Here is a 17982-nt window from a genome sequence, read left to right as displayed (position 1 = left end):
GACCCCTCAGAATTTTATACACTTCAATTAGGTCACCTCTTAGCCTCCTCTGTTCCAAAGAAAACAACTCCAGCCTTTTTCCTCTTTCCTCATAACTAAAATTCTCCAGTGCATGCAACATCCTCGTAAATCTCCTCTGTACCCTCTTTAGTGCAATCACATCTTTCCTATTGTGTGGTGACCAGAACTGCACGTAGTACTCCAGCTGTGGCCTAACTAACATTTTATACAGTTCCAGCATAACCTCCCAGCTCTTATATTCTTTGCTTCAGCTAATAAAGGCAAGTATCCCGTATGTCTTCCTGACTACCTTACCCACTGTCCAGCCACTTTCAGGGATCTGTGGACATGGACTCCAAGGTCCCACTGTTTCTCTACACTTCTCAATATCCTACCATTTATTGTGTATTCCACAAAAACAGAAAGTCCTGGAAATACTCAGCAGGTCAGGCAGCATCAGTGGAGAGAAAAACAGAGTTATGTTTCAGATATGTAACCGTTCATCAGGCTGACTGGCCTGTAATTACTCAGTCCATATCTTTCTCCTTTTTTTAAACAATGTTTCATCGTTGGCTGTCCTCCAATATTCTGGCACCACATGTGTAGCCAGAGAAGATTGGAAAATGATGGTCAGTACCTCTGCTATTTCTTCTCTTGCTTCCCTTAACAGCCTAGGATACATTTCATCTGGGCCTGGGGATTTATCCACTTTCAAAAATGTTAAACCCCTTCATACTTCCTCTCTCACTATGTTAATTGCATCTAATATTTCAAACTCCTCCTCCCTGATTACAATGTCTATATCATCCTTCTCTATTGTGAAAACAGATGCAAAATATTCATTAAGATCTACACCAACATCCTCTGTCACCACAAACTGGTTACCCTTATAGTCCCTCATAGGCCCTACTCTTTCCTTAGTTATCTTCTTGCTCTTTCTGTATTTATAAAAAACAAAATTGGGTTTTCCTTGATTTTACTTGCCAATGTTTTTTCACGCCCTCTCTTTGCTTTCCTAATTTCCTTTTTAATTTCACCCTTACACTTTTTATACTCCTCTCAGCTTTCTGCAGTATTGAGCCCTCAGTATCTGTCATAAGCTTCCCTTTTTCTCGTATGATTCTAAGTTCGATGTGAATGTGACACTTATTTATAACCTTAGTGTTGAATCCTGGAGAGCGGAACACATTTTCACGCAGTGTCAGTGCCAGGCACTAACCCAGGGCAATTTAGATACAGAAAATGAAGGGAATGCAATTTGACTTGCGTGGTGGCACTAAACAATAACAGAAACAGCAATTTGCATTTATGTAGCACCTTCAGTGTAGCCCAAGGCACTTCACACTTCACAAGGGCGGCGCAGTGGTTAGCACTGCAGCCTCACAGCTGCAGGGACCCGGGTTTGATTCTGGGTACTGCCTGTGTGGAGTTTGCAAGTTCTCCCTGTGTCTGCGTGGGTTTTCTCCGGGTGCTCCGGTTTCCTCCCACAAGCCAAAAGACTTGCAGGTTGGTAGGTAAATTGGCCATTATAAATTGTCACTAGTATAGGTAGGTGGTAGGGAAATACAGGGACAGGTGGGGATGTTTGGTAGGAATATGGGATTAGTGTAGGATTAGTATAAATGGGTGGTTGATGGTCGGCACAGACTCGGTGGGCCGAAGGGCCTGTTTCAGTGCTGTATCTCTAATCTAATCTAATCTAATCTAATCAAACAAAATTTGACACCAAGGTGCACAAGGAGATATTAGGACAGGTGACCAAAAGCTTAGTCAAAAAGGTAAGTTTTAAGGAGCATCTTAAATGAGGGGAGCACAGTAGAGAAGGAGGGACTTCCAGAGCTTATGGCCTAGACAGCTGAAGGTATTGTGACCAATGGTGGAGCAATGGAAAATGGGAAATGCGCAACTCGTGTAGGGCTCGCTGATGACTACTTCATACCAGCTTCAGGCGGGTGAAATGCTTGCTCATTTACAGGCTCCTCCAAATATGGCATCAGGTGGGACTTGGGCATCAATAGGCTCGTCGAGGTGACACCCCCACCCCCCTCCATCCCCTATCTCCCCGCACGTCCCTCAATTTCCAACTCTAGGCCACCCATTTCTCATGCGCAAAATAGAAGGTCATCTGTTAAATTTTTCCCACATAGAGACAGGAGCGCAGTGTAGTTGTTGTGTTACTGCACTAATAATTCCAGAGAACTTGAGGTCAAATCTGACTATGGGCCCTTTGAGGAATTGAATTCTGGAAATAAAAAAGTTTGGATCAGTAAAAGTGACTATGAAGCTGTTGAGTGTGGTTAAAAAAAATCCAACTACTTCACTAATGCTCCTTTAGGGAAGGAAACCGGCCATCCTTACCCAGTCAGGGCCTACATGTGACTCCAGACCCACACTAATGTGGTTAACTCTTAACTGCCCTCTGAAATGGTCCAGCAGGACACTTGGTTGCTTTACCACCTTCTAAAGGGCACTTGGGAATGTGAAATAAATACTGGCCCTGCCAGCAACACCCACATCCCGAGAACAAATTTATTTTTTTAAGAAAACCATCTCACATCCCCTCCTAATGTAGAATGATAGCAAACCAATTGGGCATTTATCTGGAGTGTATTTATTTTTACGATGGATTTTTGGAGAGCTAAAGGAAAGGGAAAAGCACATAAGGAAAGGGAAAAGCACATAAGGAATCTGGGTTGTCTCTGCAGGACTTCAGGGAACAATCATTAGGTTATATATGTCGAAGTCAGGAAATAATTAAGTGCTGTTCCCTTGACCCCTGCTATGAGCAGTTGGAAATACAGCAAAGTATGAGAGGGTTTGACGAGGGTTCAAAGCTTTGGCTAAGACTGAATTTTACTGTGATTGCCATGGCAACCACAAGCTTACGTGTTTCGCGAAGTTACTGCCTTTCTAATAAAAAGAAAATAAAGGCCAGCGGAGGAGAATGCAAGGTATCAGTAGCAGTGAGGAGATCAGTCAATGTATGCTAACAAAGGATGTGGGAATGGAGGCAAACCCTGGCATTTGACAGGTTCTTGAGTCACACTGTGTGTTTTTACAGTGAGAGGCCCAGGAATTTTGGGAATCTGTGGATTTCCCACTGAAACTGATACCAGCCAAGTCAGCGAAAGTCTTCAGGGAGGTTGAATCTTGTGTCTCGAGCTTTCTGCTGCTGTACTGAGATGGTCAAAGCAGGAAGGCCCATGTGTTTGAATTGGTTCAACAGCCCAGGGTGTATAAAAGCATTTTACAGCCAATTAAGTGATTTTTGAGGTGTAGTCACTGTCGTAATGTAAGAAACATTGAAATATTTGCAAACTTAGTGTCATATTGAGATGTGCTTCTGGTTACATATCTGCCTACGTCCACCTCCATAGCATTGCATGTCTCTGACCCTGCCTTAGCTCAGCAAGTAATAAAGAAGGCTAATGGAATGCTATCCTTTATTACGAGGGGAATTGAAAATAAAAGTAAGGTTGTTATTGCTACAGTTATACAGGGCATTGGTGAGACCACATCTCAAATACTGTTTGCAGTTTTGGTCTCCTTATTAAAGGAAACAAGTAAATGGAGGCAGTTCAGAGGAGGTTTGCTAGATTGATAGCTGGAATGAGTGGGTTGTCTTATGAGGAAAGGTTGGACAGACTGGGTTTGTTTTCACTGGAGTTTAGAAGAGTGAGAGGAGACTTGATTGAAGTTTAGAAGATCCTGAACGGTCTTGACAAGGTGGATGTGGAAAGAATGTTTCCTCGTGGGGATGAGTCCAGAACTAGGGGGCACTCTTTTAAAATTAGGGGTCGCCCTTTTAGGACAGAGATGAGGAGAATTTTTTTCTCTGAGGGCTGTGCGACTTTGGAATTCTCCGCCTCAGAAGGTGGTGGAGGCGGGGTCATTGAATATTTTTAATGCGGTAGTAGATAAACTCTTGTTAGGCAAGGGAATCAAAGGTTATCGGGGGAAGATGGGAGTGTGGAATTCGAGACACAAACAGATCAGCCATGATCTTATTGAATGGCGGAGCAGGCTAGAGGGACCGAATGGCCTACTTCTGCTCCTAATTTGTATTTTCATTTCTGCTGTTGAAACCCTCATCCATGCCTTTGTTACCTCTGGCCTTGACTATTGCAATGCTCTCCTGGCTGGCCTCCCACATTCTACCCTTCATAAACTTAAGCCCATCTAAAACTCTGCTACCTGCAGCCTAGTTCACGGTCCATTCACCCATTGTCCTGTGCTTGCTGATCTCCCGACCCAGCAATGCCCCCTCCATGGCCTCGCCTCTCCCTACCTCTGTAACCTCCTTCAGACCCACAATTCTTCCAGATATCTATGCTGCTCCAATTCTGGCTTCGTGTGTATCCCCAATTTTAATTGCTTCACCATCAGCGGCTGTGCCGTCAGCTGCCTGGGCCCTAAGCTCTGGATTTTCCACCCTCACCTCCGCCACTCTCTGCCTCCCTCTCCTCCTTGAAGACGCTCCTTAAAATCTCTTTGGCCCAATATCTCCTTCTGTGGCTCGGTGTCAAATTTTGTTGATAATACTCTTGTGAAATGCCTTGGGATGTTTTCCTATGTTAAAGGTGCTATATAAATACAAGTTTTGAAAGGCAGGAGGCAATTTGCACACAGCAGGGTCTCATAAACAGCAAAGTGATAATGACTAGTTCATCTGCTTTTGGTGATGTTTCTTGCGGGACACTGAGGAGAACTACCCTGCTTTTCTTTGAAATAGTGGCTATGGGACTTCTTATGTCTACCGGAGAGGGCAGACAGGGCTTCTCATCTGAAAGGCAGCACCTGCAAGAGTGCAGCACTCCCTCAGCACTCAGCACGGATTTTGTGCTTAAGTGTCAGAGTGGGACTTGAACCCACAGCCTTCTGACACAGAAGTGAGAGTGCTACCCCCTGAGTTGCAGCTGAAGTCCGTCTATGCTGTTCCTACCCATTAGACTGTACGCCAGCCCTGTCCTGGGCACCAGTAACACTAACAACTGGAGCAAGCATGCAAGAAAAGCGGAGCCAATTTCAGAAAATCTCCGTGAGATTCTTCCTCTATCTCGGCAAGTCCATAGCAGGGGGGTGGAGGTCGGGGAGGGAAAAAGGATGTTGTGGTTAAAATTGGCATTCAAAAACTGCAGCAGGCCATTATTACCCACAATGCTCTTGTGACATGCCCAGGGATGTTTTGCTACATTAAAGGTGCTACATAAATGCAAGTTGTTGTTGCATGACTAGGTGAACGTTCCCCGAAACTGTACCCTAATACCCTCCTCGCTTGGGGCTGCTGCTCCTTGTGGTAGCTGTAAAATTGTATTTGAATGTTTGACAATAGAAGACTAACAATGTCCTCTTATGGTTTTTAACAGCTGGTCCTCCAGATCGTGTTTGAGGATGTCCAACATTCGATGGGATCTTTTTCTTGCAGGTACCTATTTCTTAGGGGATGGGGTGCTGAAGCTGTAAAACTACATTGACCTTTGGCAATCTCATAGCCACGTGCAGGTGTTAGAGTGGGACAGGTGATGGGCAATGACAGACTTAGGTCAAGCGGCATTCGTCATAACCAGGTGGGATGTAGATACCACATGATTGGGCAGTATCACTCTCCCCTTTTCTCATTGTTCCTCGACCATCTCCCATGCTTAATGGAAGAGAGTCAAATTGGAGTAGAGGAGCAGAGGAATCTGGAGGTACAGATTGGCAAATCATTATAAGTAGCAACACTGGTCAATAAGGCCTTAACAAAAGCAAACAAAGCACTGGGGTTCATTTCTAGAGGGATAGAATTGAAATGCATTTTCTTTGCGGCTAACCTAACAAACCCCTTCATAATCTTGAAGACCTCTATCAGGTCACCCCCAAGTTGTTTCTTTCCTAATGAATAAAGCCCCAGCCTGTGGATTAATACTTGAAGGGAAAAAATACTGGGCTATGGGGAAAGAGCAGGGAAGTGGCATTGATTGGATAGCTCTACCAAAGAGCTGGCACAGACACAATGGGCCAAATGGCCTCCTTCTGTGTGGGTTTGCTGTATTATTCTATCATCTATGATCTAAGTTATGTTCAACTTGTACAGAACCTTAGTTAGATCACATGTAGAGCTTTGTGCACAGTTCTGGGATCCATACTATAAAAAGGATATAGAGGCACTGGAGAAGATCAGAAAAATATTTTCAAGAACTGAAAAGGTTGCAACAATGAGGAAAGTCTGAACAAGAGAAAAGAGAAGGCTGAGAGGGTGAACTGATGGACATCTTTAAGATTATGAAAGGGTTTTGATAGAATAGACATAGCGAAGATGTTCACACTTGTCAGGGAGACCAAAACTCAGGGCTATAAATATAAGATAGTCACCAGTAAATCCAATAGCGAGATCACAGAATCATAGAATGGTTACAGCCCAGAAGGAGGCTATTCGGCCCGTCGTGTCCATGCCGGTACCCTGCAAGAGCAGCTCACCTAGTCCCACTCCTCTGCCTTTTCCCTGTAGCCCTGCAGATTTATTTCCCTTCAGATAATTATCCAATTCTCTTTGGACAACCATGATTGAATCTGCCTCCACCATACTCTCAGGCAGTGCGTTCCAGATCCTAACCACTGGCTGTGTGAAAATGTTTTTCCTCATGTTCTTTTGCTTCTTTTGCCATTCACCTTAAATCAATCTGATTCTCAACCCTTCTGCCAATGGGAACAGTTCATCACTATCAACTCTGTCCAGACCCCCTCATTATTGTGAACACCTCTATCAAATCTCCTCTTAATCTTCACTTCTCTAAGGAGGAGAAACATCTTTACCCAGAGAATGGTGGGAATGTGGAACTCGCTACCACAAGGAGTGGTTGAGGCAAGTAGCGTAGATGCATTTAAGGTGAAGCTAGATAAGCATGTGGAGAAAGGACATGCTGCTCGGGTGAGAGGAGGAGCATGAATACCAGAATAGACCAGTTGGGCTGAATGGCCTGTTTCTGAGCTGTAATTTCTATGTCTGTGTATGTAATATATAACCACCATTTCTGCCTTGGCCTTTTCCCAGCTACATTCTATTCCACTACCTACTGATCTTCAAGCCTGTCTTTAACTCTGAAACATAAAACTGTCTTGCTCTAATACTTCCTGATACTGTAACTGTATCAATGTTCAGGGGGAAGGGGGAGGGGGTGTTGCGAGGGGCAAAGGGGGTGCAAGGGGGGAAGGGGGTTCAAGGGGGAGGGGTGAGGGAAAGGGGGTGCAAGGGAGGAGGGGGTGCGGGGGGTAAAATCCATGAAATCGCACAGTTTATTTGTTAGGGCCCCTGCTCAGGGATAGGAGCTAACAACCCCACTGCCTTGTGGGCATCTCGGGAGAGACCAAGGCTAAGGGAGTAAACCCTAACAGAAAATCCGAAGCAGAATCCCTAAGGCGGTCATGTGTCACCTTTGGCATGTTTCCAGCAGTTCCTGCAGCCATTCCGGTGCCATGCGTCATGCTCTGCACTCCTTTGGACCCTACTAGGAAGGCAGAGAGGGGGGTTTTGACACTTGGGCAACTCCCACCTCCATACATTCCGCCCAGGCATGCGCCATGGAGAGGTCACTCCATAGTTGCCTCACAGCGACCAAAACAACACAGAAGGCAGCAGTTACGGGTTATAAGTCCAGCTCAATTGGCGTAGAGATTGGGCGCCACGGGTCGCCTTTGTCGGTGGGAGAGTCATCGCATCTCACTGGACAGCTACCGCCCGCCTCAAACCGGGCAGCCTCCGGTCAGTAAGGTTCTGTCCCGCCACAGTCCACCGGCTTCAATGGTGCTTGCAGCTCAGGGTCATTGCCCGACAAGTGGACTGTAACACCGGACCAAACAACATGACAAATAAAGGAAAGAAGGCACCAGCCCTTCATTTTGCAAGCTGGAACGTCAGAACTATGTGTCCCGGCCTGTCAGAAGACCTTACACAAATCAACGACTCTCGGAAGACTGCCATCATTAACAACGAGCTCAGTAGACTCAATGTGGACATTGCGAGCGGATCTCTAAGAGAGCAAGACTACACCTTCTTCTGGGAGGGTAGGGATCCTGAAGAACCAAGACAGCATGGAATGGACTTCGCCATCAGAAACTCTTTGCTCAACATGATAGAGCCACCTTCAAATGGCTTGGAACGCATACTGTCCATCCGACTGCTCACCGCCTCCGGTCCAGTACACCTACTCAGCAACTATGCTCCAACACTCTGCTCCCCGCATGAAGTTAAAGACCAATTCTACAAGGAACTCCATAATATCATTAGTAGCATCCCCAATACCGAACATTTGTTCCTGCTGGGGGACTTTAACACCAGGGTTGGGGCCGACCATGACTCATGGCATTGGAAGGATGAATGAGAATGGACAGAGACTGCTTGAGTTGTGTACCTATCACAACCTCTGCATCACCAACTCGTTCTTTCATACTAAACCCTGTCAACAGGTTTCTTGGAGGCATCCAAGATCATGTCGTTGGCACCAGCTGGACCTCATCATCACAAGGCGTGCCTCTATAAACAGTGTCCAAATCACACGCAGCTTCCACAGTGCGGACTGCGACACCGACCACTCCTTGGTGTGCAGCAAGGTTAGACTCAAACCAAAGAAGCTGCATCACTCCAAGCAGAAGGGCTGCCCGCGCATCAACACAAGCAGAATTTCTTATCCACAGCTGTTACATAAGTTTCTAAATTCACTTGAAAAAACCCTTCAGAACACTCCTGCAGGGGATGCAGAGACCAAGTGGGCCCACATCAAAGATGCCATCTATGACTCAGCAAAGACCACCTTCGGCAAACGTGAGAAGCAGAATGCAGACTGGTTTCAATCTCACTTTGAAGAGCTGGAACCTGTCATAGCCACTAAGCGCACTGCACTGCTGAACTACAAGAAAGCCCCCAGCGAGTTAACATCCGTAGCACTTAAATTAGCCAGAAGGGCTGCACAAATAACAGCCAGGCGCTGTGCAAGTGACTACTGGCAACATCTATGCAGTCGTATTCAGCTGGCCTCTGACACCGGAAACATCAGAGGAATGTATAATGGCATTAAGAGAGCTTTTGGGCCAACCATCAAGAAGATCGCACCCCCCTCAAGTCAAAATTAGGGGAAACAATCACTGACCAACACAAGCAAATGGACCGCTGAGTGGAGCACTACCTAGAACTGTACACCAGGGAAAATGTTGTCACTGAGACCGCCCTCAATGCAGCCCAGTCTCTGCCAGTCATGGATGAGCTGGACGAACAGCCAACAAAATCGGAACTTAGTGATGCCATTGATTCTCTAGCCAGTGGAAGACCCCTGGAAAGGATGGCATTACCCCTGAAATAATCAAGAGTGTCAAGCCTGCTCTACTCTCAACACTCCATGAACTGCTTTGCCTGTGCTGGGACAAGGGAACAGTACCACAGGACATGCGCAATGCCAATATCATCACCCTCTATAAGAACAAGGGTGACCGCGGTGACTGCAACAACTATCGTGGAATCTCCCTGCTCAGCATAGTGGGGAAAGTCTTCGCTCGAGTTGTTTTAAACAGGCTCCAGAAGCTGGCTGAGCGTGTCTATCCTGAGGCACAGTGTGGCTTTCGAGCAGAGAGATCCAACATTGTTCTCCCTTCACCAGCTACAGGAGAAATGCCGCGAACAACAGATGCCCCTCGACATTGCTTTCATTGATCTCACCAAAGCCTTTGACCTCATCAGCAGACGTGGTCTCTTCAGACTACTAGCAAAGATCAGATGTATACCAAAGCTACTAAGTATCATCACCTCATTCCATGACAATATGAAAGGCACAATTCAGCATAGCCTCATCAGACCCCTTTCCTATCCTGAGTGATGTGAAACAGGTCTGTGTTCTCGCACCTACACTGTTTGGGATCTTCTTCTCCCTGCTGCTCTCACATGCATTCAAGTCTTCAGAAGAAGGAATTTTCCTCCACACAAGATCAGATGGCAGGTTGTTCAACCTTGCCCGTCTTAGAGCGAAGACCAAAGTACGGAAAGTCCTCATCAGGGAACTCCTCTTTGCTGACTATGCTGCATTGACATCCCACACAGAAGAGTGTCTGCAGAGACTCATCGACAGGATTGCGGCTGCCTGCAACGAATTTGGCCTAACCATCAGCCTCAAGAAAACGAACAGCATGGGACAGGACGTCAGAAATTCACCATCCATCAATATCGGTGACCACGCTCTGGAAGTGGTTCAAGAGTTCACCTACCTCGGCTCAACTATCACCAGTAACCTATCTCTCGATGCAGAAATCAACAAGCGCATGGGAAAGGCGTCTGCTGCTATGTCCAGACTGGCCAAGAAGGTGTGGGAAAATGGCGCACTGACACAGAACACAAAAGTCTGAGTGTTTAAAGCCTGTGTCCTCAGTACCTTGCTCTACGGCAGCGAGGCCTGGACAACGTATGTCAGCCAAGAGCGACATCTCAACTCATTCCATCTTCACTGCCTCCGAAGAATCCTTGGCATCAGGTGGCAGGACCGTATCTCCAACACAAAAATCCTTGAGGCGGCCAACATCCCCAGAATATACAACCTACTGAGCTAGCGGCGCTTGAGATGGCTTGGCCATGTGAGCCACATGGAAGATGGCAGGATCTCCAAGGACACATTGTACAGCGAGCTCGTCACTGGTATCAGACCCATCAGCCATCCATGTCTCTGCTTTAAAGACGTCTGCAAATGCAACATGAAGTCCTTTGACATTGATCACAAGTCGTGGGAGTCAGTTGCCAGTGATCGCCAGAGCTGGCGGGCAGCCATAAAGGCAGGGCTAAAGAGTGGTGAGTCGAAGAGACTTAGCAGTTGGCAGGAAAAAAGACAGAAGCGCAAGGAGAGAGCCAACTGTGTAACAGCCCCGACAACCAATTTTACCTGCAACGCCTGTGGAAGAGTCTGTCACTCTAGTATTGGCCTTTATAGCCACTCCAGGCGCTGCTTCACAAACCACTGACCACCTCTAGGCGTTTACCCATTGTCTCTCAAAACAAGGAGGCCAAAGAAGAAGATCAATGTTCATTACTTTACTTCATCAACTCTCATCATAACCTCTGTAATGTTCTTGGATTTGACACTAACCTGGTGGAAACTATTCCTTACTGAGTTTGACCAAATTTTGACACATTCAATGTCTTCAGCAATAGTTATAGAAATAACCGACATCACCCACTTTCACTCTGGATAGAGAATGTAATCTTCATTGATTCTTTAATCTGGAGGTAACAAAGGTTTGGATGAGTGAAATAACCACTAGTGTCAGCCTTAGTCACGACTGGTTATTTTATTCATTCATGCCTTTGTTACCTCCAGACACGACTATTCCAATGGTGTGCTGACCAGCTTCTGTAAATTTGAGGTCATCCAAAATTCTGCTACCCCAATCCTAACTCACACCAAGACCCTTTCATCCATCACCCCTGTGCTCGCTGACCTACATTGAGCCCCGGTCTAGTAACATTTCAATTTTAGAATTCATATTGTTTTATTTTCTCTCTCCTCTCCCCTCCCTATCTCTGTAATCTGCTCCAGCTCCACAATCCTGCGAGATCTCTACATTCCTCCAATTCTGGCTTCTTGTCCATCCCTCACTTCCTTCGCTCCACCATTGGCGGCTGTGCCTTCAACTGCCTGGACCCTAAGCGCTCAAATTCCCTCCCTAAACCTCTCTACCTCTCTCTCCTCCTTTTAAGAAGCTCCCTAAAACCTACCTCTTTGGCCAAGCTTTTGGTCACCTGTCCTAATATCTCCGTATGTGGCTCAGGTGTCAAATTTTGTCTGATACTCCTGTGGGGCATCTTGGAACGCTTTACTACATTAAAGGCGCTATATAAATGCAAGTACTTGTTTGGGACCCTTGGCGTAGACCTATTTAGTAACAGTTGTTTTCTTTGTAAAATGTGTGTATTTATTTTAGGATTCCTGCTTACGTGTTCTCTTGGTGACAGTTCTGAAAGTCACTTGGAATCACAAGAGATCATTCTGGAACCTTCCTCCAACATCACTTTGAACTGCTCTGGGAATGGCTACATTGATTGGAGCTACGACGAAGCCGCCAATGTCTATCCTGATGGCCGTTTCCTGCACATATACAATGCAGCCGTTTATCACAACAGAGAGTACATCTGCTCCTGTAATAAAACTGAGATAATGAGCATTTACATCTTTGTACCAGGTCAGTTAAATAGGCCCAGCTCCACTGGAAAAATCCTTTTAATTTTAAACCTTAATCGTTAAGAGTGAAGTGGTGAAGCAATTTCTCACACCAACAGTTGTGGAAATCACAGGAACGTAGGAACAGGAGGAGGCCATTCAGCCCTTCGAGCCTGTTCCACCATTCCATTGGATTGCAGCTGATCTGAATCTTAACTCCTTTTACCTGTCTTTGTTTTACATCTCTTTATACCCTTACTTAACAAAAATCTATCAATCTCAGTTTTTTCAGGGACAGCGTTCTCCATTTCCACTCCCTTTATGTGAAGAAGTGCTTCCTGACAACACCCCTGAATGGCTTAGCTCGAATTTTAAGGTTATGCCCTTGTTCTGGACTCCCCCATAGTTTCTCTCTATCTATCCTATCAAATCTTTTAATCATCTTATAAACAATTCAATTAGATCAACCCTTAGTGTATTACACTCGAGCCTCGACTATGCAATACGTAAGAGCAAAATACTGCGGATGTTGGAGCTCTGAAATGAGAACAGAAAGTGCCGGAAATACTCAGCAGGTCTGGCAGCATCAGTGGAGAGAGAAACAGAATTAATGTTTCAGGTCTGTGGACCCAGGCCTTCCTAGTCTATGCAACCTGTCGTCTTAATTTAATTCTTTTAGCCCCAGTATCATTCTGTTGAATCTACACTGCAGTTCTTCCAAAGCCGATATATCCTCCCTGAAGTCCGGTCCCTAAAACTAAATGCAGTTACTCCAGATGTGGTCTGACCAGTGCTCTGTATAACTGCAACATCACTTTCCCTCTTTGTATTCCAGTTTTCTTGAGATAATGGCCAAGATTCCATTAGCCTTTTGAATTTTTTTTGTACCTGTCCCCCAGCGATTTGTGTGCATGGACACCCAAATCTCTGCGTCTCCACATTTTCAAGTTTCACTCCATTTAGAAAGTACCTTGATTTATCTTTCAAAGGTACAAAGTGGATGGTCTCACACTTCTCCACATTGAACTCCATCTGCCACAGTTTTTCTCACTCATTTCATCTGTCAATGTCCATATACAACTTTCTGCTCACATTTACACTAACTGTGCCATATAGCTTGGTGTCTTCAGTATGCATCATACAGCGCGGAAGGAGGCCATTTGGCCCATCGTGCCTGTGCCAGCTCTTTGAAAGAGCTATCCAGTTTGTCCCACTCCCCCAGCTCTTTCCCATAGCCCTACACATCCCAAAAGGCCGTGGATGATGGAAGTCAATTGTGATTTCCAAGACTGAAAGAAAATTTCTGGTGAAAGTTCATTGACCTGAAATGTTGACTCTGTTTCTCTCTCCACAGAAGCTGCCAGACCTGCTGAGTGTTTCCAGCATTTTCTGTTTTTATTGCAGGTTTCCAGCATCTACAGTATTCTGCTTTTGTTTTATTGATAGGTTATTGTTGGGTAAGGTTATCGAGGGATATGGAGCAAATGTGGGTCAATTGAATTGAGGTGTAGATCAGCCATGAACCAATATTTTGGGATACATTCTATGAGTAATTTGATGTGAGGTGAGTGTAGCGTGCTCGGGAGGAATGGATAACTTTGGATCTCTGGTTCCCCAAGCTCTCCAGCACTGGGGGTTTTCCTCACTTCATGTCTGAGTCTGTTGCAAACTAGTTGACAAAGATTGATTGCAATGATTGGTCAGCATTATAGTTGAATCGTGTGACTGTCATGTTGCCTGATCGCAAACTAATTGGACCTTGATTTTCTTTTTCATTTAGCAGGTCCAATTATCTCATTGAATGGCAGAACATGCTAGAAGGACTGAATGGCCTCCTCCTGTTCCTAAATTCCTGTGGCAGGATTCACACACCCTCTGGCGGGGTTCAGCAGATAGGGATTAGAAGCAGGAAGCCAGGATGATTGAATTTTTCCTGGTCCCTATCTCAGGAGATCAATTCCTTCCCCTCCACTGTTGCTCCTCCTATTGAATTGTGTATCCACTGTTTGAAGGAGATGGATGTCCATATAAAACACAGTTATGACTCTGAACCACTGAGCATCAGAACAGAGGCCGAGGACTCATGTCGAACCTTTGTAATGCATGCTACAGTCTGAAACATAGGAACAAAGGAGCAGGAGTAGGCCATTCAGCCCATTGAGCCTTCTCCGCCATTCAATATGATCATGGCTGATCATCCACTTCAATGCCTTTTTCCCACACTATCCCCATACCCCTTATGTCATTTGTATTTCGAATTCCTTCAATCTCTGAACATACTCAATGACTGAGCTTCCACAGCCCTCTGGGGTAGAGAATTCCAAAGATTCACAACCCTCTGAGTAAAGAAATTTCTCCTCATCTCTGCCCTAAGTGGCTTCCCCCTTATTTTGAAATTGTGTCCCTTGGTTCTAGACTCCCCAACCAGGGGAAACATCTTAGCTGCATCTACCCTTTCTATCCCTTTAATTATTTTGTAGCTTTCAATGAAATCACCTCTCATTCTTCAAAACTCTAGAGAATGCAGGCCCAGTTTCCCCAATCTCTCTTCATAGGAAAGTCCTGCCATTCCGGGAACAAGTCTGGTGAAAGGAAAGCAAGATGGCGGAAATTGTGTTTCTCTTATAGATCCTGACGAGTGGTTCCGGCCACAAAGCCAGCATGAGCTGATCATCATGATGGAAGACTCAGTGGCTTTTGCTATACCATGCCTGGTGACCAATCCTGCTCTCCAAGTCACACTACAACACCTGGAAACCAACACCCTCCTGGACTTGCCATACAACAAGAAGCAAGGCTTTTTTGGCAAGTTCGAAGATGGAACCTACGTGTGCAAAGCCACGTTAAATGAAGAGGAGCGAGAGTCTGAGGAATACATTGTGGAAACATTTAAAGGTGACCAGCTCCCTTGTCCATGATTGTCTCCATAACCTCACCCATTTTTGTTTTCTTTCATGGGATGTGGGCATCGTTGGCAAGGCCAGAATTTGTTCCCCATCTCTAATTGCCCTTGAACGAAGTGGCTTGCTAGGCCATTTCAGAGGGCATTTAAGATTCAACCACATTGCTGCGGGTCTGGAGTCACATGTAGGCCAGAGCAGGTAAGGACAGCAGTTTTCCTTCCCTAAAGGACATTAGTGAACCAGATTTTTTTTTTTTGTGGCACCATTACTGAGACTAGCTTTCAATTCCATATTTTTATTAATTAATTGAATTAAAATTCTGCCAGCTGCTGTGGTGGGATTTGAACCTGTGCCCCCCAGGGTATTAGCCTGGCCCCCTGGATTACTAGTCCAGTGATATTACCACTATATCACCATCTCCCCGCTATATCACTGTCTCCACCCTGCCCCTGTTTCAATCCATCTGCTGCTGAAACCTCAGACTCAGCTATTCCATTGCTCTCCTGACTGGCCTCCCATCTTCCTACCCTCTGTAAAGCTGAACTTATCCAAAACTCTGCTGCCCATATCCTGACTCACACCTGTTGTGTGATCGCCTTTAAGAGCGATGTCCCTTTAAGATCTTAGTATGCGAAAGAGCTAAGTACCAGGATGCAGTCATGTGACTACAAGCCAGGGTCACTCTGCAACTGTAACACCCAGAGTAAGGTTCTGTAAATAGTTTGCCCTGTACTGTGTATATTTGTTAGCTGTTAATAAACCTGTTAGAGATCTTCAGCAAACTGGACTCCGTGCAACTCATTTATGCTGCATCAGACAACATAAAGAACTCATTACAGCACCAAGCCCCATTCACTCAACACCCCCTGTGCTCACTGACCTACATTGGCTTTTGGTCCGACAAGTCCTCAAATTTAAAATTCTTATCATTGTTTTCAAATCCCTCCATGGCCTCGCCCCTCCCTATCTCTGTAGCCTCCTCCAGCCCTACAACCCTCCATGACCTCTGAGTTCCTCTGATTCTGGCCTCTTGAGCATCCCGGATTTTAATTGTTCCACCATTGGTGGCCCTGCTTTCAGCTGCCTGGGTTCCAAGCTCTGGAGTTCCCTCCCGAAAACTCTCCACCTCTCGACCTCGCTTTCCTCCTTTAAGACACTCCTTAAAAGCTACCTCATTGGCCAAGTTTTTCTTATTTGTCCTAATATCTCCTTTTGTAGCTAGGTGTCAAATTTTGTCTAACAACACTCTTGTGAAGAGCCTCGGGATCTTTTACTATGTTGACAACTCTTGTTGACTTGTTGCTTACAATTTCTGTTTTGTAGCTTCTGACAATCTTTATATTGAACTTCATGCTTCAAGAACCATGTTCAAAGAGGGAGAGTCCATCAGTGTCACCTGTACAGCAAATACCGAATTACTGGAATTCAACTGGAACTACCCAAGGATGGAGGTGAGTTTGTGGAGGATTTAATTGACTTTTGAGTGGGAGCTGGAAAACAGCATCAAAATGGTTCAAAAGTCTTCGGGGAAAGTTGTTGCATTAATCTGCGCTGATATCCATGTGTTGGAGGCATGAAATATTTGCATCTCAGGTGTCCGCTAGCTCCTGCAAGCACTCCCAGGACTGGTACAACACAGGTTAGATACAGAGTAAAAGAAAGGAAAAAAACAGGTTAGATACAGAGTGAAAAAAAAGAAAAAAACAGGTTAGATACAGAGTAAAGCTCCTTCTACACTGACCCCATCAAACACTCCCTGGGCAGGTACAGCTCTGATTGGTTGGTGCGTTTGGAGCATTTCGTGTCTGCAATCAGGTGAAGCAGCTGCACCTGTGCAGGCTGGTGGGAGCAGCAACCAGAGAGGAGAGAGGAGAGAGGAGAGAGGAGAGAGGAGAGAGGAGAGAGGAGAGAGGAGAGAGGAGAGAGGAGAGAGGAGAGAGCTGAAAATAACAACACGCAACTGTGGAACTGATTCCATCCATTGGAGTGAAACATGACTGTTTTGCTTGGACTGCTAGGGAAGGGAGGGAAGCTGGAAGATCCGGGGTGGGGCTCAAAGATTCTATAGGGAGCCCCTGTATTTGCTTTTGTGCTTTCCTCCATCTTGCACAAAGGGAGCTCCCTCCCCACCCCAACTGTATGGCTCGGGACGTCTGGAGCTGCATGGGTGAAGAAAGTCTTTGTAACAACAGAAAGTGGAAAGAACTGGGTGGCTCCAGCTACCTATCCTCTCCTTCTCCTTTCCACTCCTATCCTCCTCTAATCCCACAATCACCTCTTTCCCACCCCCCCCCCCCCCCCCCACACCCACCCCACCCACCACCCCCCATCATCTGTTAAAAGTTTTAAAAACAAAAATGTTATTTGCTTTGTTTGTTAGGGGTGGGCATGGCTGTTCGACCCCATGGCAAGCCCCTCTTCACCGGTGGTGGGGCCCTCTCACACACATGCTGCTGCAGCTGCTGCAGCTGCTCCTGTTGCCCTGTCACTTTTTGCACTAATAACATCTAAGCATGGGGTCAAGAGCTACGTCCACCCCAACATGACGATGAAGGCATGTGTAAAAGCAATGGCTGAGGTTGGCCCCTTGGCCAGTGTTGCTGCCTCTAAAATGTATGGGAAGGCAGTGTTTTTCCTGAAGACCGAGCTGGCGGTTTCCTTGGCCCTGAGCAAGGGGCTCATCATGGGCAGGACCTTTCTGCCAGTGGACCCCCTGGAGGCCACTGCGCAACGGGTCACCTTGTCCAATGTCCTGCCCTTCATTCCTGGTGAGCTCCTCCTTCCCCACCTGCACGTTCTGGGGGAGGTAAAGACAGGGCTCACCCCAGTTCCGCTCTGTCTTCAGGAGAAGAGCCTCCAGCATGTATACTCTTTCCACCGCCAGTTACTTATGCAGCTGGTGCGGGAGG

The 17982-nt window shown here is 46.0% G+C and overlaps 1 protein-coding gene across 2 annotated transcripts in view; it reads left to right on the top strand.

Moving 5' to 3' along the window:
- Positions 1–17982, top strand: part of LOC137376051 (platelet-derived growth factor receptor beta-like) — a 107515-nt gene that overhangs the window by 16723 nt on the left and 72810 nt on the right. For both annotated transcript variants that reach the window (XM_068044035.1, XM_068044034.1), the window contains exons 2-5: positions 5367–5425; positions 11935–12192; positions 14799–15065; positions 16397–16524. In XM_068044035.1, the coding sequence (XP_067900136.1) occupies positions 5392–5425; positions 11935–12192; positions 14799–15065; positions 16397–16524 (687 nt within the window). In that variant the 5' untranslated portion in view covers positions 5367–5391. The remainder of the gene's footprint in view (positions 1–5366; positions 5426–11934; positions 12193–14798; positions 15066–16396; positions 16525–17982) is intronic.

The sequence above is a fragment of the Heterodontus francisci genome, chromosome 12, assembly GCF_036365525.1.
Source record: "Heterodontus francisci isolate sHetFra1 chromosome 12, sHetFra1.hap1, whole genome shotgun sequence".
NCBI classification, from domain to species: domain Eukaryota; kingdom Metazoa; phylum Chordata; class Chondrichthyes; order Heterodontiformes; family Heterodontidae; genus Heterodontus; species Heterodontus francisci.
The sequence above is the reverse complement of the archived record's forward strand: the minus strand, read 5'-3'. Positions and strand labels throughout refer to the sequence as shown.